Source organism: Aplysia californica, unplaced genomic scaffold, assembly GCF_000002075.1.
Source record: "Aplysia californica isolate F4 #8 unplaced genomic scaffold, AplCal3.0 scaffold00181, whole genome shotgun sequence".
NCBI classification, from domain to species: Eukaryota; Metazoa; Mollusca; class Gastropoda; order Aplysiida; family Aplysiidae; genus Aplysia; species Aplysia californica.
This window is the reverse complement of record NW_004797451.1, coordinates 166,586-187,940: the sequence shown is the minus strand read 5'-3', so window position 1 is coordinate 187,940 and position 21,355 is coordinate 166,586. Positions and strand designations below refer to the sequence as shown.

The 21,355-nt window shown below is 39.2% G+C and overlaps 1 protein-coding gene across 1 annotated transcript in view; it reads left to right on the top strand.

Annotated features, from left to right (window-relative positions):
• Nucleotides 1-654: 654 nt before the first annotated feature.
• Nucleotides 655-21,355, top strand: part of LOC101850564 — a gene marked incomplete in the record, with an annotated part of 75,139 nt that continues 54,438 nt past the window's right edge. Inside the window, 14 exon segments of the mRNA XM_013082551.2 lie at nt 655-697; nt 1,008-1,025; nt 2,226-2,252; nt 2,757-2,783; nt 4,125-4,151; nt 4,638-4,664; nt 6,412-6,423; nt 7,562-7,707; nt 9,418-9,636; nt 11,142-11,309; nt 13,253-13,469; nt 16,929-17,051; nt 17,685-17,848; nt 20,558-20,688. Of these exon segments, the coding sequence (XP_012938005.1) occupies nt 655-697; nt 1,008-1,025; nt 2,226-2,252; nt 2,757-2,783; nt 4,125-4,151; nt 4,638-4,664; nt 6,412-6,423; nt 7,562-7,707; nt 9,418-9,636; nt 11,142-11,309; nt 13,253-13,469; nt 16,929-17,051; nt 17,685-17,848; nt 20,558-20,688 (1,349 nt within the window).

The following is a 21,355-nucleotide window of genomic DNA, read 5'->3' as shown; positions in this document are numbered from 1 at the left end:
GAGACAGAGACAGAGAGAGAGAGAGAGACAGAGAGAGAGACAGACAGACAGACACACAGACAGACAGACACACAGACAGACAGACAGACAGACAGAGATAGTCAGGCAGACAGACAAATAGACGGAACGAGGGAAGGGGAAGGAGAAGAGAAAGAGAGACAGACAGACAGACAGACAAAACCAACAGACAGTCAGACAGACACGCAGATAGACAGGTCGAGAGGGGGTGAAAAAGAAAAAGAAAGAAAGAAAGAAAGAAAGAGACAGACAGACAGAGAGAGGGAGAGAGGGGGAGAGAGAAAAAGAGACAGGGAGAGAGAAAAAGACAGACAGACAGACAGACAGACAGACAGACAGACAGACAGACAGAGAGGGAGAGAGATGACAGAGGGACACTGGAGAACGAGTAGATTTGCTGAAAACTAAACCGATTAATTACGGGGATTTTTTTTTTTCAGATCTATATAGAAACGAAGAAAAATGTATCTGCGTCTATTTGTTTATTAACTTAAGCCAAAAGCAAGTCTTGCAATTTATGGCCGAGGGAGGAAGGGGGGTTGCCTAAAATATGCGATAGAATTCACAGGCCTCCTTTCTTTAAAGGCCTAGTAACCTAGTGAACTAACTACAGACGGTTCTACATTTTCTCATGACATGACAGCACCCCTGAGCATCGCCATGGCAGCGATCACCGCGCGTAAGTGTTTTCGCGCCCCGCGCTGGGCGATACGCCAATCAATGCACTGTTGTTATGGAGCGCCGCCACGAGTGTCACCTCTCTATTACTGTAAACCCTCTCTGGTAAAACATGGCTTTGAACTAAGCTATCGACTTACAAGATAACTACCATGTTAGAAAGAAGGAGACATCAATAGAGAGAGAAAGAAAGTGGGAAGAGAGACAAAGTCAAGATAGTATGATAGAGAATGAATGAAGAGAAAAAAGAGAGAGGCTTTAATTACTACAGGCAATGAGAATAATTCCTTCTTAACCTCTTTTGTTCACAGGTTCCATTAACCCAAGCAGTGAGTATGGAGTCTTTGTTCAGTTGTCTGTTTGTTATATTTTATTTGTGTAGCTTAAGTGGGGAGCAGCACTCTGAAAGTTCCAGCTCAAAACTATGGATTTTAAGTTGTAGGCATTCTTAGCATTTTCATCCTCTCAAAAACTATTTCGTCACGTAAGTACCCCCTAAAGCCTTTTTTCTTCCCATACCAGGTATGTTTGTCATCACCATTTCCTCATAAAGTCAATCTTTTATTTTTCGTTTTCGCTCGTTCTCGAAGTGTGATTTTTTAGTATACTTTTTAAAATAACTCCACCCGTTTTCATCAAATCTTCATGAAATTTTCAGAGAATGAAGAAAAAATGTAATACTAAAACTGTATTTGATGAATTTATGATATATGAAATTGTATTGTGTTGGTGGTGTTTGGAGTGTGGATTTTCACGGATTGTTTGCAAAAATGAAAACTACTTCCGGAAAAAATTCACTAAAGATATTCTAGTACGTTTAGAAAAAATTAATCACACCGATGTGTAGATCTATTGTTTACCAAGACGCATGCAAAAAAACAATTTATTTCCTTAAAAAGTAAGTGAGGTATTAATTACATAAGAAATGTCACAAAAATCCAATATGGCCAACGTATCCATGTGAAAATAATTTTTTTCTCAAATTTGAATGCTGATTTTAAGACTCCTTACTATGCCTGTTGTATGTGTGAAATTTAATAACATTTGATCCCCTAATGAGCGAGATAGCCTTCAGTTGTCTCCCCCTTTTAACTCTTCATCTCCGAAGAGGGTAAACCCACTATGCCTGGGCCCTCTTTTGATATGAAGTCTAAAATAGGAATATACGTCACTAAATTGGTCATGAAATCTAAACAACTGAACTTATTTCATAGTTCTTTATCTAATTAATGAACTTCGAGTAAAAGAGACTTGTTTTCAGCAATTGCCGAAAAGTAATTTGACGTCGAAGTCATTGTTAAGGAATGTGCCCGGGCCTCTGTCAGCAGTTCACCAGCACAGAGGGTATGACCGACCGCAAGCTGTTGTTAGCAGCTTACCAGAGATAAAGGGTTAAACAGAGAGATATGGATTGATTGTGGAAGGCAAAGGAAGAGCTGACGGAGAGATGAAGAGAAAGTAAGAAAGAAAATAATGCCAAGACCTGGAGAATTTTTATCTACTATTCTTTTTTCTTTTTATCTTCACAGGTTCTAGTAGCACAGACAGCCCAAGCAGTGAGTTCGGACTTTTTGTTTGTCAATGTGTGTCTTGTTTTATATGTAGCCAAGTAAAGAGCAAGGAAATAGTTGAAAGAGTCAAAGGAAGAGACAAATGCAGATGGAGAGAGATACAAGAAAAAAACTAAAGTTGAAAGCCAGAGAAATTTTATCTGCCATACTTTCTACACTTTTCTCATTGTCTTCACTTGTATTAGTGGCACAGGCAATCTTAGCTCTAAATGTTAACTTTTTAAAAATTGTTTACAAAAGACGGAGAGAGAGAAAGGAAGAGAAAATAATGCCAAGAGCTCAAGAATTGTACCATGTACATCTATCCTGGCGTTTGGCCTGCTAGCTCCTTTTTGTCTGCTTAATAAATAAGAGAGATAGAGAGGCAGAATTTGTGTCTGTGTAGTCGTGGACTAAAATGCATGCGCTGAGTAGGCCTACGGAATAGCATTAACTGGAGGAAATTGATTGAAATTTATCTGCAAAAACTTTCCCTCTTCCTCTTTGCAGGTATCAGTACCACAGACAGCTGGAGCAGTAAGTTTTATCTTTGTTTGTGTTTGTTTGTGTCACTTGTGCTATTTATTTAAAGATGGAAGTTGCTCCATTATGTGTGAATGTATGCAAGTGTGTATGTATGTATGTATGACATTGTGTAGAATTAAGATTATGTTTTTAGTGAAGACTTCATGAAAACAGTCTTACATAAATAATATAATTTAACTTAGACTTTGGTATTTCAAGTGTCTGAAGTCCAGTATTTTCTGGCAGGAGCTGATCTTGTATTTCATCATGCCAAGAGTGTCTGTAGAATACATGCAATTCTTTTTCTATGTATTTCTCATTGCACAGATAGCCAGCATTGTTGTTAAAACATACTCAACAGTAAGAGATTATTTTACAGCGATAAACTGAATTTTCTGAATAGTGACAGGACCTTTCTACTTTTTGTTGAGCAGGTGGCTGAGAAGTATGGAGTTATGCTTAACGTAGGATGGAAATCCAAGTACTTATGCTAAACATCAGATGCATTGAAATGCTAGTCCTGAGGGGGGGGGGGGGAGAGAGAGAAAGAGAGAGAGAGAGAGAGAGAGAGAACTCGTGAGAACAAGCATTTTATTTAGACAAATAGAGAGATGCCGTTGTCACTGAGAGAGACACAATGAGAAAGACAAAATGGCATTTGCCGAGAAAGAGTGCCTTCCTACATCCTGAGGGAGTTTAACTACTCGCAAATAGTATTACCGTATCGTATTATGTACAAAATTTCTTCCGTTCTCTCTTTTCAGGTTCCAGTCCCACAGACAAAACTGGAGTAGTAAGTATTTACCTTTTGTGTGTGTGTGTGTCAGAGGGGGGGGGGGGGGGGCTAATGTGGATGTTTTTACTTACCCCTTGACGCAATTTAGATCATATAGGAGGAAGGCTTTAACCATGCTTTTCAGAGCCAGCCAGGGTTGAGAGGGATACAAGGTACCGGCAGATAGATTGAGGTACTTGGTAAAACTTCTCCCCACATAATCTCTTCGTTTGCCTGTGTATCTTTTTTTGTAGTGAGGCAGAGAGATGTTGATTAATTGAGGGATACAAAGGGAAAAAAAACATGTGCAGATGGAGAGAGAGATGAAGAGATACAAATGCCCGGAGCCAAAGAAATTATTTCAGCCCTACTTTTCTTTTTGCCTGTGTCTCTGCGTGTTTGTCTGTGTGAATGGGTGGGTGTGTGCATTGGCTTTAGAGAAAGGAAGAGACAGTTATCGAGACAGACACAAAATGACAGACTGAGACAGACAGAATGGAAGAGAGATACTTCACTTCAAACTGTAAAAATGACAAGAAGTAATTTTGTAAAACTGAAATTCATCTTTGTATTCACAGGTTCAAGTAGTACAACCAGCCCTGGCAGTGAGTATGGACTCTTTGTATAGTTTTCAGTGTCATGTTTTACTTGTGTACCACAGGGGTAGGCAACCTCTGGCCATTAGGCTAGTTATGGCCTGCCGATGGTTTTAGTCTGACCTCATGCCCCTCTTATTTATTTTTCATAATATCCGACCTAGTGGTCTTTATCACAACTATCGTATAGATTATTTCATCCAATGCAAAAAGACACTCTTTATTGTTTTTATAAGCACTGATATTTTCAAATGATTTAAAGACCGTTCGTTGACACCCCATTTTGTGCGGCCGAGCGGGCCTTATCTGAGCCTTGATGTAAGCCTAGTTGCACAAAAAGGTTGGCAACCCCTGGAGCAGCAGAGGCAAAGAGATGGGGATTGATTGAAAGAGACGAAGGAAGAGTGTCGCAAATTAAGAGAATTTGGGAGAGAAAATAATGTGCAGAACCTGAGAATTGTTATATACCATACTTTTTTCTCCTTATCTTCACAGATGCTGTAAGCACAGGAAGCCCAAGCAGTGAGTTTGAACTCATCATTAGTTAGTGTGTCTTGTCCTGTTTTGAGTGTTGTTGAGTAAAGAGATACGGATTGATTGAGGAAGCCAAAAGAAGAAACAGACAAAGATAGATAGAAAGAAAGAGTGTATACCTAATGTATGTGTGTTTGTGTGTGTGTGTGTGTGTGTGTGTGTGTGTGTGTGTGTGTGTGTGTGTGTGTGTGTGCACGTGTGTGTGTGTGTCTTGCCCTGTTTTGTGTGTAGCCAAGCAGAGATACGGATTGATTGAGGGAGCCAAAAGAAAAGAAAGACACAGGTAGATAGAAAAAAAGAGTGTATGCCTAATGTGTGTATATGTGTGTGTGTGTGTGTGTGTGTGTGTGTGTGGGTGTGTGGGTGGGTATGTGTGTGCATGTGATTGTTTAGTTGTTTAGTTGTATGGGGCTGTGATACTCTTATATCCTCTCCAATGACTTGCAGAAAAAGTCTATTTCTTGTAGCTTTTGATTTGTTGACTCTGCTGGATGCTGATGACTCTTTTCACTTGACTTTTTTTAGACTTAATTTTTTAAATCTCTCTTTTATTCTTATAAGCCTTAATGACATTCTCAGTTTTTCCCTGTCATTCTATATACTTAAAATGACTTGCTCATTTCTCATTTTGTACAGATTCAGATTGTAGGAATTCATATTAGTGTGTGCTGTTAGTTCACGATCTTTTCCCACCTCCTCTCTCCTACATTTGACCAGCTAAGGGAATTTCTTTGTCCTATTAAGACTTGTTGAAATATTTAGAATATGACTTGCTGCTCTCTCCAAATATGGGAAAGAGAATTGATATACTGCTCACCAGAAAGAGGTTCGGCCTCTCAGGGTGTTGCAGCATTAAGCTCACCCATTGCTCACACACTGAATGTGTGACCCCTTGAAAATTAGAATGACACTCTTGAAAGTATGTATGAAAATATACATGCATGATATATATTTTGTTACATTGCCTTGCATTTTTTCCTTTCCCTTTTTTACTCTAATCACTAGGAGAAATACTTTATCTTTGGAATTCCTATCTATATTTAGAATGGTGTTTTATTGATCACTTTGCAGTGTGTACTAAATTTACTTGTGAATGAGCAGACAATGTTTGTCGGTCCAGTGTGTACATCACTCCTGTTTACTACATATAATTCCTTTCATGTTCTTTTGATAAAAACTTTCAGGTGGTCAGTGGACTTGACCAGGGCATGATTGCTGTAGTTTTGTGTGCTCTGCTTGTCCTACTCCAATACACCATCTCTATGTTCACGAATATGAACTCAACAGTTGACCTGAACATTGTGCACGCTGCGATAACACACTGGTACACACTTCAGGGCTGAAACCGTTATTCCTTTGGACATTTTGAAAGAGTAGCATCAATAATATACCATGATGAACTAAACAATGTCTCAAGGAAAAAGTCCTAGAAGTTTTAGGATGATCTTTTTATCCTGAAACATACAGATTTAAGACATAGGACAGTAGTATTTTTGTTGTGATTGTGAGAAGACTCCCACCTCTCATCAGAAACGTATGTTTATTAACACGATACTCACTTTGTATGTGAAATGCTTTCACACATGGGTGTACTCAAAAGAAGCAGAACTTTTTCTTTGATGGTGAAAAAAATTGTTTACTCATTGGAAAAAGCGGACAAGTCACTATCACTTCTCTCTTTTCATGCTCACCTTTACGTGTCCACACTTGTCATGGATTGAATATTCTACGCCAGCTGCACAGAGAGGTCAGTGGTGACATAATTCTTTGCATTGTGATAGTTTTCCTGATTTGTAGTATGTAATGCATTTTGTGGTGTCATGAAACGTTGCCTCTATTGTAATGTCGCAGAAATTTGTGCCATTATTTTTCTGCTTCCTAAATTTAACTCATTGGGTCCTATTAAGATGTTAAATACTTTTGATGCCCTAATACTTTCTACATTTGTGAGAGCAAAAATTGTTTTTATTCATTTATGTTATTATAGAACTTTGATTCCTCCATATGTTATTTTTTTGTTTGGTGATTTTTTTAAACGTTGTCTAATATGTTAGTTCTTGTCTACATACCCATGAAGGCATACATTATGATGTAATAACTGTCAACTTTATAAAGATGATTGTTTTAAATCTTAACTTCATATATGGTATTCATAGTTCTTTACCTCATTTTTATTTAGTAAACTTTTCTGAATTGGATTTCATAACTCTTTATTAATGATTTAAGGATTTAATAGTGCATTATTTCAAGTTAAGTGTCCTTGTTAACCACTGTTATGATTTGTTTGTTCTGGAGTATAAGCTTGACAGAACGTCGACTTTCGAACTAAGTTCAGATAAATTAATGTTTATTCACAAGTACCTCATATACACATGTGCACATTAATAATAAAACAACTCTAACCTAGACTGTTGTGCACATTGGCGTCATGCAACTAAGCTGCTACATTACCCCTCTCCCAGTGTGGTACAAATATGTACATAGCAAATTGCCAGGAATTGATTTAATAATTGATATGACAATTGTTCTGATGTTCGTGATATGCGACCAGAGTGGGTCGTAATGTTTGGATTCATCACGGGTAGAGATGATGGTACAGTCTTTGATTTTGATGTATCAGAACAGAAGGTTGTGGGCTCAGATCACATCAGGGTCACCAATGTAGAGACCTGACAGAACTTCGAGTTGCGAACTAAGGACAGACAAATTAACATTTATTCACAAGCGCCTTATATACCCATGTGCTCATTAATAATGAAACAAATTTATTTTATCTGGACTATTTTGCATGCTGGTGTCGCGCAACTAAGTCGCTACAATGACATAATTTGTTTCATATGACAGTTTCTGCCTCTCTACTAAGAAGTGAACTTGCTATCTTTCAGATCTCTACCCATATGGCTTGGCTGTTGGAGACCGACAGGTGACAGCTAAAGGCTTGTTTGAGTGGGACTACTGGAAGGCGATCAGTGATGCCGTTAAGATTCAAGGCGGATTCCCATTTGGCAGAGAAAAGTTCACTTATGTGCATGTAGGTCATCAGCTTTGTGTATGCACACTGTGTGTCAGAAAGGTGTGAGAGCGGAGGTTGACAAGGATGAGTGTTCCATGGTTGCAGTTAGTGAGAATTTTCATGATCTTACATGAAATGAATGTAAGAGGAGATTCTTTTCTTGGGATAGCTGTTATTGTTTGTGTTTTGAACTTTGAAAATACAAATTCTTCTGATTATTAGCACCATCCTCATCATCTTTGTTTCTGTTGCTTTGAGTTGGTACTTTTCAAAAATTGTTCCTGGATGTTGCTATAATAATGTTATTGTAATAATTTATACTGTTGTTTTTTGTTATTATCTCTATTGTTGATATTATTATCAGCATAATCATAGTCATCATTGTATGTATTTTTATTTTAGAGGTTGAGATATTCTTCATGGGGACAAGCCAGAATCATCGTCCTCTTCATTATCAATATTGTCAGAATAGATGCTGCCATAAATCAATACCACCTTTGTAAACCGGAGCTTTACACTTTCCACTCTTGCAGCACACAGAGCACACAATACATGGTCCCTCAGACCAGGATGCAGATGCGGTAATCAGAACTATACCAGTATCTCGGCAAAAATACCCCAACCGTTGTTATAAATTTCAGTGTACAGAGAAAGTTAAAAGTGATGATCCCATGTTCACCAAAAAAGGAATTAAAATCGGAGCTGAAAATTTTGGATCTAGGTCATTCATCACCCGAATTCTCATCGTGGCGTAAGAGTAAATCAGCACTCATGCTGGGTCTACTTTTTCCCCAAAAATTTTCTCCAAGTTGTATACAAACTGATTTTTGACCTCAAAGGCCGCGCAAACCATCCAGAAAGGAAATCTAACTTTAAAAAGTGCGCATGTGAAAAATGAGATCATTGCAATGTTTTTGTTGCTATATCACACTGTCGCCGATTGGTGTCCTGTTGGGGGGAAAGCAATGGCTTCTAACCGTCGCCGATCGGCATCCCATGGGGGCAAAGTGTTAATACTTTCCACCCACCCAGCATACAAAGTGCAGAACCTTTCCCCATGCACCAGGATGCGGATGGGGTACATCACAACTATACCTGTATCTCTGCAAAAATACCCCAATTATTTTTAAATTTTCAGCACAATGAGAAAACTAAACAAGCAGATCGCATCTCAAAAAACACAATTAGAATTAGAGCTAAAACAGTTTGATCTAGCACATTCATCACCTGATTCCTCATCAAGACGTCTGTGTAAAGTAGCACTCATGCTAGGTCTACTCGACAGTTAACAAATATAAGTTCACTCTAATTGTAAACCAACTGCTATTTGCGCTCAAAGGCCACACAAACCATTCAGAAATGAAATTATAGCTTTGATAAGTGCACATGTCTAAAAGAAAATCATTTCTTCAACATTTTTGTTGCTGTGTCATATTGTCACCGATCCGTGTCCCTTGAGGTAAAATGATGGCTTCTTACTGTTGCCAGTCAGTGTCCCTAGTGGGCAAAGAGTTAAAACTTGTGTAAAGTTACCTGGCGGTCCGATGAGTCGGGTCTGTCAGGGGGCTCCCGTCCAAGATAGATGCTTCCTTGTCCCTGTCCTGTCTGTGACTGAATCTCTCAGTGAGTCTCTCACCCTAATTATCTTGTCCCCACAGTATAGATAAGAGTCATGTCCTTTGACATCACAAACTTGTATGTTGTGATCGCTGTTGTTCGGGCCTGCAGGTGTTGCCTCATGGAGTGATCACAGTTGGCCGGGAAAAGTGGGCATGGTGGCCTGACCTGGAGTGGGCTCCCACCTGGGGCCTGTATGTCATTGCACCTTTTTGGAGCTACATGGACCCACGACGAGGCAAGGTCTTCTACCAGCTGCACGAGCGCCGTACTGCAACTTTCTCTGGTAGAACTGGGAGCATTGCTGTTCTCACTAGGGCATCCATGGAGGTGAGGCATAGTGTCGTGTGTATGTGTGTGTGTGTGTGTGTGTGAGGCGGGGGGGGGGGGGGGGGCGGTTGATCTGTTTCTGGTCTTATCTCCTTTTTTTCTCTCTTTGTCTCTATAAATTGTTGTTTTATTCACTTATTTGATTTTTTAGGTAGCTTTTTAAAATTATTTATTTGATCTGCCTATTTTGTTTTTTCTTTTGCTTCTTAGTTTATTCAGCTGTTTCTTTGGGGACTTTTTGATCTATTTTTAAGATCTATAATTTTGGTGATTTTCTAATTTTTGGTTTGTTGTTGGGATCAGTATCAGCCTTGATGATTCTTAAGATGCCTGGTGGATGCTGTTGTTTTGTTTATTTTTGTTAAGCACCATTCCTGATGTTATTCTTGTCCTTATCTGCTTCATGGGTGTGAGAGGAATTTCTAGTAGTGTTGATGGTAGGCTACTGTTCAGTGGGACTCAGTTGTAATGACAGGTATGAATCTGACACAACTTTCTGGCTTAAGTCCTTAGTGTCCTACTTGACGTTTTAGTAAAAAAAAAATTTTTTAAAAAGAAAAAAGAAAAAGAAGTATCAGCAACAGATTTAATTCAAGAGAACATCTGAGCTGAGAAATGAGAAGCTAGTCATGATCCCCATTCTCTGTTTGAGGCCTGGGACTTAATAAAAAAGAAAAAGAAGATAGTAAGAATAACAATTAAAATATGAATAAACATTACCTTTTTATCTACATTTCCCTGTTCTATCTCAGGGGTAGTTAACTGCGTGTTCTTCATCCTGCTGTATAACTGAATTTTATATATGTGCCTCCAAGTTTAGGACAACCTCATACCAATTTTGAAAATGCGCTGTGTGACAGTGACTACAGTTTTGTCAGTTTTGGTAGAAATTAATTTTGAATTTTGTTTGGGCATTTTCCAAGCTTACTCTCAATTTTAGGACCACCAAGGGATCTTAAATGTGCACAACTTACACACTGGTTCTCCAGGAGTTTTTGCTTGTATCTGAAAAGTCTAGGTGTTTGATCTTACCTACCCTAAGATCAGATGTGTGGCTGAAAGACAGCAGTGTGAGGGAGCCTGGAGTAGTTGTAGAAAGAGTCTGGATCAAGCAAGGGACAAAAAAGCAGAGAAGAGCAGAGCAGGAGTCGGGGTGGGGGAGGGGGTCAGAGAGTCAAGAACAAAGCGGATGACAGAACAGGACTAGAGAGCAGGAAAAGCCAAAGGGAAAAATTTTAGAGAAGAAAATTTTATTCAGTACTTGCAGTTTTCGATCAAGAGATCTTTTGACTGAACTGAGATGTGAACATTGTAACTCATGGAGCCCCTTTAATAAGTCAAATTATTATTATCTCCCCTCCTTATTTTTTTATGTTTGTTACTCTCTTGTAACACCTCTAATCTTCTGGCGCTCATATAACCTTATTCAGTTGCGAGCGTTGTAAAACCTCTACTTAAACAAAAAAAATTAGTATTAATAGTATTATTATTGCTTATCATGCCAGGTACAAGAGTTCTTACAAAGTTCAGGCACATTCGCAAACAGCAAGCCATTCAAGGCAACCTCAGTACTGGTGGCCACTTGGGAGGAGGTGGAGCCCTACAACTGGATGAGCTGGTACTGTGATGACCAATATTCCTATATGTCCTCATGGTATGACTGCTCTGATCAGGTGAGATAAGACAAGGAAGGTTTGAAGAAAAGAAAAGAAAACAAAAGTAGAAAGGGGTAAAAAAAAGATGTATTAACACATTTCTTGCTATGTGGAAGCGGGGGGTGGGGGGGGGGGGGGGTGGAAGAGGGAGTGAGAGAAGGGAAAGGAAGGAGATAATTTATAATCTAACACTTAAGTCATGCGATCTTGGTGCTTTTTTTAGTGTAGGTCCGTCGTTTTTTTTCTTTATCATCACCAGGTAATGCACTCTCTTTTTAACGGGAGGAGCTACCCTTGAGGACCATTTTCTATGTTTGTTGCCCGACATCAAATCCAAGTACACATATAAGTTAGACATAGTAAAATCTCTTGAAATGCAATTTTATTTTGGCATACCTAGAGCGGTTGCTATGGAAACGGCCGCCATCTTGAAAATAAACAATGAATTTCAAATCCCTAAGGCTTTCTTATTTACAGACCAAATTTGACCAAATGTGGTGAGAGTATACCTGAACCAGACCCTATCAGAGTAACAGCAAGTTTTTTCAAATAAGTGCAAAAGAAAAATAAATATGAGAATTTTCCCAAAGTATAAAAATCTTTTTAAAAATTTAGGTTGCGTAATTGCTTGCTAATGGAAAAGTATCATTTTTTTTCGCAAATATCTCTCTGTTACATTGATGGCAGCCTTGCCAACTATGTTTCCTGAATGTTTCATGTCAAAAGGATAAAAACTAAGGTAGGAGTTGGGAAAAAACTGCACAAAAAATACATTTTGCAAAAACCGACAATAATTGTGAAAATTCACTATACTAATCCATCCTCATGTTTTTAAAGGCAATTTACCTGGAGAATAAAGTATTTCTCAATTGTATCCATGATATTTTTAGACAAAAAACAGGTTTATCTTAAAAAATCAGCCAATATAAAATGTGCATAGCCTGACCCAAAATCTGCAAAATCAAGGGTCGCTCCTCCCCTTAAGTGGTCCTTACATTAGAGTATGGCACACCATTGAATACAGAAAATATGCAAAGAAATAGATGTAACTAACCTTACTGGCTACCAAAATATAAGGGATTGAAATGTTACCCTACACCAAAGACAGCACAGATACTAAAGAGATCCATCTCAAAAGTCCAGCATTCCCCACAGCTGATCAGCCAACAAGTGATGAATGGCTCTTGTTCTGGCTAGACTGAAACACTGCTTAAATTAGTTCACTTTCTCATATCCTCAGTTTCTTGCAATGTTCTGCAAAAACGGACCGTTACATGGCCATGCTTTTTTTAATGCAGTCCTATATTTTGACTGACCTTAACTTATAACCCCAAGTGGACCATACAAGCGTTCAGGGAAACTCGTCCGGTCCCCAAGTGGACAGTTCCAGCGTCCGGTCAGATTGCCGGGAGCATGAAGCATTACTGCTAATACAATCTTTTACTAATTTGAATAGTGTTAGATAAATGTATAAACTACTTCCTCTTTCATTTTGACACAGTTTTAGCCATTTTATTAATATTTTGCGTATATACTCATTACATGTTTCATAAGATCAAGAAAAAAAATCTGTCGAAATATAGAAAATAATTCCAGGGTTAAAAAGTTAAAATGTTCTTGTCTCTTAATCTGCATTGTGTAATCAGTAACGGTTTAGATTTTAGCCATGGCAAAAAAAAATTCTTGATAGTCAATAGCCTTTCAGACCCATGTGCAAATTCCCAGTGAAATAAGTGAAGAGATAACTGAGATATAGGCTAGTGGTGCAAATGTGGTCGTAAGAAAATGAACAGACTGTTGAAGTGTGTTTGCACAGTTATGGATGGGAAAAGAAAAATAGGAAACTAAAGTAAAGAGAGGATACAAAAATTCAATATTATATAAATGGGATAAAGAAGTTACTGTAGAATAATGGGACTGCTTTCATTCACTCTAACTTCAGATTATTTTTTTTTCTCCAGGGTAAAGAGACAAACACGTTCCAAACATTGCTGATCACGGACGGGCAAAGATCCTTTGTTCTGACCACCTACAAGCTCGGGTCGATGACATGGAGCTTTGAAGAATACAGATACATTGAAGTGGGCTATGCCTCCCCAACGCCAGAGTTCCGGAAAAACAACCATTATTACAACACAGAAATCACAACCATGCTGGACTCAGAAACTGGGAATACAGGTGTTTCTTCTATTCTCGAGCTGCCTCCCACTTGGTCGTTCTTGGAGAAAAGAGGGGGGGGGGGGGAACTTTGTTCCCAGAAATCATATAACTTAAGATAATTTACTCTGTGTTTCCTTAATTTATACTGCTTGGAGAGTTCACATTTGTTTAACCTTATGGACCTGAGCTCTACTTCTGTGCCTGGAATTTACACCTCAGCATGCAGTGGGAATGAATGGTGGAGTGTGCCACTGGCATTGGCGGGTACTACTTCTTTTCTTTCCTATGTCTTTCTGCACTGTAATAACATGAGAGGGCAAGGATCATTCCTGCTCTCAGTGTATCTCAACACTTTTATCCCTTAAGCTGAAAAGTATTTGCTTGCCTGTCTGTTTTGTCTGTATGATATCCGTCTATAGTTTGGCTGTGAATTGGAAATGTACATGTCTGTCAATCCTAGTGTCTGTTTGACAGTCAATAAGGGACTGAGATCAAAGGTGAACAAGTTAATGACTGTATTGAGAGCAGAGCATCCAGCTCCTTTATGAAACTCCTTGCTGAGAACTGTCTTCCACTTGAGGGTGAGGAAAGGACAAAATACAACTGTTCCTAGTATGAGGAGCCTTTGTTGGTAAATCAAAACTGGCTTGGTTGCTTGACTGATACAGATTTATAGAATTGCTGAGTGTGTAGGCTTACATCATTTCAAGAAATATTACAAAAGAGTATCGTACATTTTGATGTGTGTGTGAAAGGGGCAAAGACATCTTTTTTACTAAAGAGAAGTCGATCTTTAAGATTGCTTGACAGGTCCACTGTTTGCTATGTCTCTTTGCTAGTTGTTAGCTCAGTGTTGCTCTTGGGGATATGTCGTGCAGTTTGCTGATCACAGACAGGCAAAATCCTTTGTTCTGACCACCTACAAGCTGGGGTCAATTACATGGAGCTTGCTTTATTTAGCTCTTCAAGAGAATAATAATAATAATATATATAATAATAATAACTCAGTGGAATCCTGTTATAATGAGAGGGAGGGGACCGGTGCGAAATGTCCGTTATAGCAGGATTCTCGTTGAAAGAGATCCAGTAATAAATTCAAGGGAAATAGTAAAGTAGGCCTAATCTATGAGTTTGGTGTTTTGTTTATTCCTCTTTGTATTTCCCCTGATGATGATTTTGTTCAACATGATTTCTAGGTTTTACTTGATCAAAAATCGAATCAAGTTTCTTTCTCTAGCACTAGCAATGTTGACAGCTCAGGGTTGGAGATCAAAAAGAAGGCGCTCCGGCTCTAGGCTAACTCGCCCACTGTGTTGTCCCCCATCCCACAACACCCTGTGGTGCGTTGCATCTGCTTGCACATGTCACACATTCACTCCATCTATCAAAGCATTGTGACTTCTCCATCCCGCACCACAGAAGTGAGAGGCATGGTAGGCCTAGTCTAGACTGGGCTGGCCTATCACGCGATGTGTTCTGCTTGTCTGCTCATGCTACGCCCTTCCCACTCATTCGCTCCAGCCTTCATTGTTGGTTCGCGTGGGCTCTCCCATTCTTTGTTTCCCTGGATCACCAACAACTTTCTCAACTGGAGAGGTTTTTTAGGTTTAATTGGTCTGTGCACGGTGCACAGCAGCAGCAATATTCCGTAATAACCGACTCGTGTGACTGTCTGATTGCGCAATAGCAGTATTTTATTTACAAAGATAAAGAAGGGAAATAAACGGGGTTTTAGAATAGTGTCTTCATAACAGACTTCTCGTTATTTCAGGACTCGTTATAAGTGGACTCCACTGTAATAGTAATAATAATAATAATGATAAAAAATAGCCTTTGTATGGCACATACCCCCACTCTATATCATGTGCTTTACACTATATTATTACCCCAGAAGACCCCATAACACTCAGAAACATTTTCAGCTTCCCAGGAAGCATTCAGTGCAAGCAGCAAGTTAACTCTTTTCCTGCCAGGCCAAAATCCACCACTGGCCCGCAGCTTTTACCTGATATATTTTTACGCCCCTACCCCACCAAAGGAAAATGTCAAAACATCCAAGAAACACATACAAACCATACTATATGGCCCTTCAAACTGAAGGTAAAAAGATAATCTATCAGATGGTGGTACAATATTAAAGATTTATTCCAATTGTATTAGTTTGGGGTTTCTAAAAGTGATTATGCAATATCGAAAGTGTCATTTGAAATCAACAATTTTTCTGCTTTGAAATGTCATAACTAAAAAAGTACAATAAAGCATCTTTCAAATTTCCCAAGTAGGTTGCCTCATGTAATGCAAAGAAATGCAGAAAGTTGTATATGTGCACCTATTATAGAAGTGAAAATATGAGACCTTTACTGAAGTCAAGGGAACACTTTTCTTTTTCATTTTTATGTTTTGAAGGGACAGAAAAAAGGGCTGAAATAACTCAAAATCATCTGTCAGTGCTATATTTTCTTTTGCATCCGCTAACAGGAAGTCTATTCTATTATTTCGAAAACGTGGATTGGCTGAGAATTTTGGTGGGTCTTTTCATTGCTGGGTTGGAATAGATTGCGAGGGATAAGCAATCAAACACTAACAAACTGACAACGTCTTTCGCTGTCTATAGCTGGATACCCATTCTCACCGGGGTGAAGGGAGGAAAATTCGTGTAAAGTGCTTTTCCCCAGGACACAACGTCAGGTCTCTGACGGGATTCGAACGGGATTTGAACCCAAGGCCTTACAGTTGCAAGTCCGAGAGCATAACCACAAGGCCACCGTCACCAAGGAATACTGTATAAACGTATCTACAACAATATGAGATGTCGCAATCACAATTATGTAATAACACACAATAAGGACAAAGCTCGGATACACATGTGTGGTAGTTTCTTCAATGTGTTATCTTTCCCTTCTTCTTTTCTTTTTCTTCTTTACAAAAACCTCTGGTCCCACAGCTCCCATTTAAATTGATCATCTGATGTCTAGTATGGATTTGTACTCAAACAACAAAATAAGCCACCTTGCTAAACCCTTTGGGACAGTCTGAGGGAATCTAGTGTAGGCATCAAATGAAGAAATTAAATGACATCAAGATTACTCCTGCACTTCATTCTCAACAATTTGGTCGATCATCGTCATCATCATCATAATCATCATCATCATCATCATCATCATCATCGTCATTGTTGACAGCTCGAAGAAAATAAGTTAAAAAATTGGTGGAGACTGTAAAATTTCAAAATTTATAAGAGGTTCAACGTTTTGCTGCTGAGGGCTTCATCAGGAACATGGAAAAAAAATCTTCAACATCAGTTTCCAATGTTTTTCTGTTCTTTCTTTTTTTTTAATTTCTAGAAGCGTAACATTTAATGTCAGGTTGAGACATATTCTTTTTTATTACTAATAACTGAAAATAATATCCGGCACCATATAGAGACATGAGAGAAAAATAATAAAACAAGCTAAATTCTTAAATTTCCCTGTCCAGGTCGCATGGGAACTGATCTTGACCTGGTGGGGATAATGGAGAACCCAGACGCGAAGTGTGAAGAGTGGTACCTGGAGAACAGCTACTTGGTCAACAACGACACTTTTGATCAAATGGTTGAGGGTAGGTACTTTATACTTCAAAATTACAAAGTTCTATCTGACATTTTTGGTTGTTTTGAGTTACTAAGACCTCGAGGTCAGAAACCAAATATTCTTTCTGCTCTGTCAAAATAGTAAGATTATTCAGATTCATTATCAAAATATTCAAAGAATTGCATTAGAAGAAGCTTGACATATTGGGAAACTCCAAATGTTTTACATCAAATTTCTCAAAACAAGGTACTGAGCAGATAGAGGTTTGTAATTCTAAGGTAACGTACTGTCAGGACAGTGCAGTGAAAGAGAGAGAGAGGCATCTCCCCTCCTCACCTTGTGAGTGTCATCTGACCCTCATGTTAGAGAGCCATCTAACACACATGTTTTGGTTTACGTACCACCATGTAAAATTTGTCTGATTCCCGTATTAGAAATCTATGGGATCCCCAAGTGTTAGTCATCTTCCCCCCCCTGTGCATGTCATCTGGCATGTATGTTTTTGTTCACTTACCCTCTTATTTAGTTCACTTAACCCCTTGTGTATGTGACCTGACCTGCATATGCTAGTCCACATACTCTCGTGTGTACGTCATCTAACCTCTATGTCCATTAATCCTCATGTGCATATCACCTGACCCTTCATCTCTATCATTACCAGGTCTCTTTGACTGTCCTTGCACCATGGAGCGACTGGGGCGTCAGTGGTGGACGTACAAGTGGGAGGATGTTATAGGTGAGACCCGCACCTACCTGGTCTGTGCTGCTTTGAGCCCCGTGGCCAAGCAGAGGCTGGAACGTCTAGAGGGCAACACACTCAACAGGGTAAGGATGACTGTCTGGGCCATGAGAACCAGGGCGAGGGCTCCCCCCCCCCCCCCTGCTCTTTCTTTCTCTCTCTCTCTCTCTCTCTCTCTCTCTCTCTCTCTCTCTCTCTCTCTCTCTCTCTCTCTCTCTCTCTCTCTCTCTGTCTCTCTCTTTCTCTCTCATTCTCTCTCTCTTTCTCTCTTTTTCTCTCTCTCTCTTTCTCTCTCTTTCTCTCTCTTTCTCTCTCTCTCTCTCTCTCTCTCTCTCTCTCTCTCTCTCTCTTTTCTCTCTCTCTCTCTGTCTCTCTCTTTCTCTCTCTCTCTTTCTCCAGCAGGCCCTTGAAATGCTATTTGAGCAAACCTTAAAAAGGATAATGGAAGACAACATTGAGTCAGTAGGCCTAATGAAAGAAATCTGCCTAATGTTTAGTTTATAGTTTGTCAGTATCAGGAACTATAAATGAGTCATTGGTTTCTCATATGGTTTCTCATAATGAAAGATTGTTTTCCAATGAATCCTGATGAATGTTTCTGTTTTGCTGAATGGTCTGATGGGAGACCAAGTACTTGTCTTAAAAGATTTTACATTGTGGCATGAACGTATCAATTATCTTTTGTTTGTTGATTATTGTTAAAGACCTGTTGTTCTTCCAGGCAAAAGCAAGCCCTTCTTTAGGCAGAAACCAATTTGTCATGGTCATAACACAATTACATAAGTAATTTTTTGTCTGTTTTTGCTGTTTTGAGAAGACTTAAAAAGACAGTGCTTGCCTCTGTCACAGTATGGCTGGAGCAAAAGTGAAAAAGTATCAATATTTGGTTTTTCAACACGCGAAGCAAAGTCGTGCTATATTGAGAATGCTAAACTTAATGAGGGGCATAAACAAAAAACTTCAAATATATGTGTGCGTGCCTGGTGAAAGGGACCAGAAGACGCATTTGCTCGAATCAAGATATCAGGCTTCAAAAGTCAAAAATAGAATTTTTGACAAAAACTAAGTTCCATTAAAAATGGATTCTTTAACCATTAATATATCAATATTTACAAGGACTTGAGTTTCTTTTACTTTAAAATACATTTTTAAATATGTTTTTTAGCTCGACGTATATTACATAATCCCCAGAAATGCGTTAGAAAATTGGTTTTACAAGTACACACTGCGGATGATTTCTCTTGTCCATTCATAAAGTTGACCAAATCCCATTGCGTATCAAAATTTAGGTAATTCTCTCCCCTCTCTAGTGGCGGGTAGTGTGCATGAATATCGAGAACATGCAAACAAAACGAAGCTTTGTGCATCCATACCCTTTCGCCTTTTTGGAGAGCAAACTTGTATCGCATTTTTTTGCTCTGCGCAAACCTAGATCTATGAGGGCTGTCCCACGGAAAACCGGAATTTGGCTGTAATTTGAAAACTATTCAATATTTTCACATTCTGTAAACGCACACTTGTAAAACAATCATTTAGAAATTTCCCGATTGAGCACCATGAGCATCGCACAAACCAAACGAGCACAGCAGTTCTCAAAAGATGGCTACCCCTTGGAAAATTGGTCAAGGGTAGAAGTGAGGTCTGTCATTCGGTTTCTGACCGCAAAAGGTCTCAAACCTCAAGAAATACACACTGAAATAAAGTCAGTTTATGGGGAGAAAGTAATGGCAAAGTCACAGGTATATGAGTGATGTAGTAAGTTCAAAGCCGGGCACTCCGATATCGATGACAAAGTTTACCCAGGATCTTGTTTTTCTGCCAAGACTGAGGACAACAAGAGTCACGTTAACGAACTTATTCAAACAGACAGGCGCCTAAAAATTCGTGAAATTTGTGAGTCGCTAAACATTTCAAAGTCGACAGTCTATAGGATAGAGTTTGATGAGCTGCACTATTGAAAGGTCTCTGCTTGATGGGTTGGGGCCGAAAAAGACCAGCGGGTCATTTTGCAGCATGGCAACACAACGTCACACACCGCAAACATCACGAAAGACTGGTTCCAAAGGTTCGGCTAGGAAGTTCTACTGCACCCCCCTCACAGTCCTGACTTGGCCCTGTCAGATTATCACCTTTTTGAACCAATGAAACGCCATATTTCTGGACAGCGATTCACCGACGACGAAGACCTCATGGAAGCCGTGATAGATTGGTTGAAATCCCTTGACGAAAGATTCTTCAGGGAGGGTATCTTCTCCCAGATCCAGCAATGGGAAAAATGTGTCCAGCGGGATAGTGATTACATTGAGAAATAAAGCACATGTTGAGGTATGATGTGTTACAGTTTTATTATAATAGGACAAAGATTTTTGCTTTTACGGACCTTTTCCGGTTTTCCGTGGGACAGCCCTCGTATTTCTTGAAAACTCTTGCTCTAGGTGGTGGTGAATTTGTTTTAAAGACGTAATATAAATCTTTGAAGCTGTTCTTTTATCTTAAGTGCTTTTTAAAGTTGGTTAGTGAGTAGCGAATGTGTTGTCAGGTCGTCTCGTTTAAAGACGTTTTTCTCAAAACTTTGTTTCTTTACCCTGCCGTACAAAATCGCCCATATCTCAAAAACTACAGAAGATATTTTTAAAATTCAAAAAGCACATTGTTCAGAAATGATTTCTGTACACGAAAATACAAAAAAACCCGGGATTCTTCCAAATGTGCCATCTGGTCCCTATCACCAGGGATGCTTACATATGTCATAGCCAATGTTCAATAGCCCTGACAGTTTTTTTTTCTCTATCTAGATGTGCTGTTACAAGATACATTACCCTGACTTAGCAGACCACATAGAGGACGATGGGGTCAGTGTAAACTACACAAGCTACTTCAATGCCTGGTGGGACGCCTATCAGAGCGCCTCTTTTGTGAAGTACAAGTAAGTACAACATCGCAGGCACCAGGGACTCCATTGCTGCCAAACAGTACCTAAAAATGTATTTAACTCTTAAATCTCTGAGGGGGGTAAACCCACTATGCCAGGGCCCTCTTTTAGTACAAAATCTAAAAAATGACATATATTTCACTAAATTGGTCATGAAATCAAAACAGCCAATGAATGAACTCCCACCAAAAGAGACATGTTTTTTGGAAATTACCGAAAAGTTATTCGAAATGGAAGTCATTATAAACGAATGAGCCCGAGCCACTGCCAGCAGCTCACAGGCATAGTGGTTCCGACCGCGGCCACTGAGAGTGGCTTGCCGGAGATAAGGAGTTGATACACTTTTTGGGGTCTGAGGGTGGAAGTCCATTTTTGTGTAGGAAAGTACATTACCTTTTGTGTTTTCTAGTATTGCTCCTCATGGCCTTGTGATGCTGCAGAAGAATTACATACCGGGTAGCCTACTTCCAAGTTCGAATTTGTGAAGAATACTGAGAATGAAGTCCTCAAGTCAATTGGAGAGATCTGTTGCTGCAGGTCTACTTTGAATAGTTTGAGCTTATTGAATGCAGGAAAGTGTGCGTGAAGAGTTGGGAGGGCAAGGGTAGTTGTTAGAATAATGCCCCCATCTTGACCAGCTTTGTGGATAGAACTTTTGGGG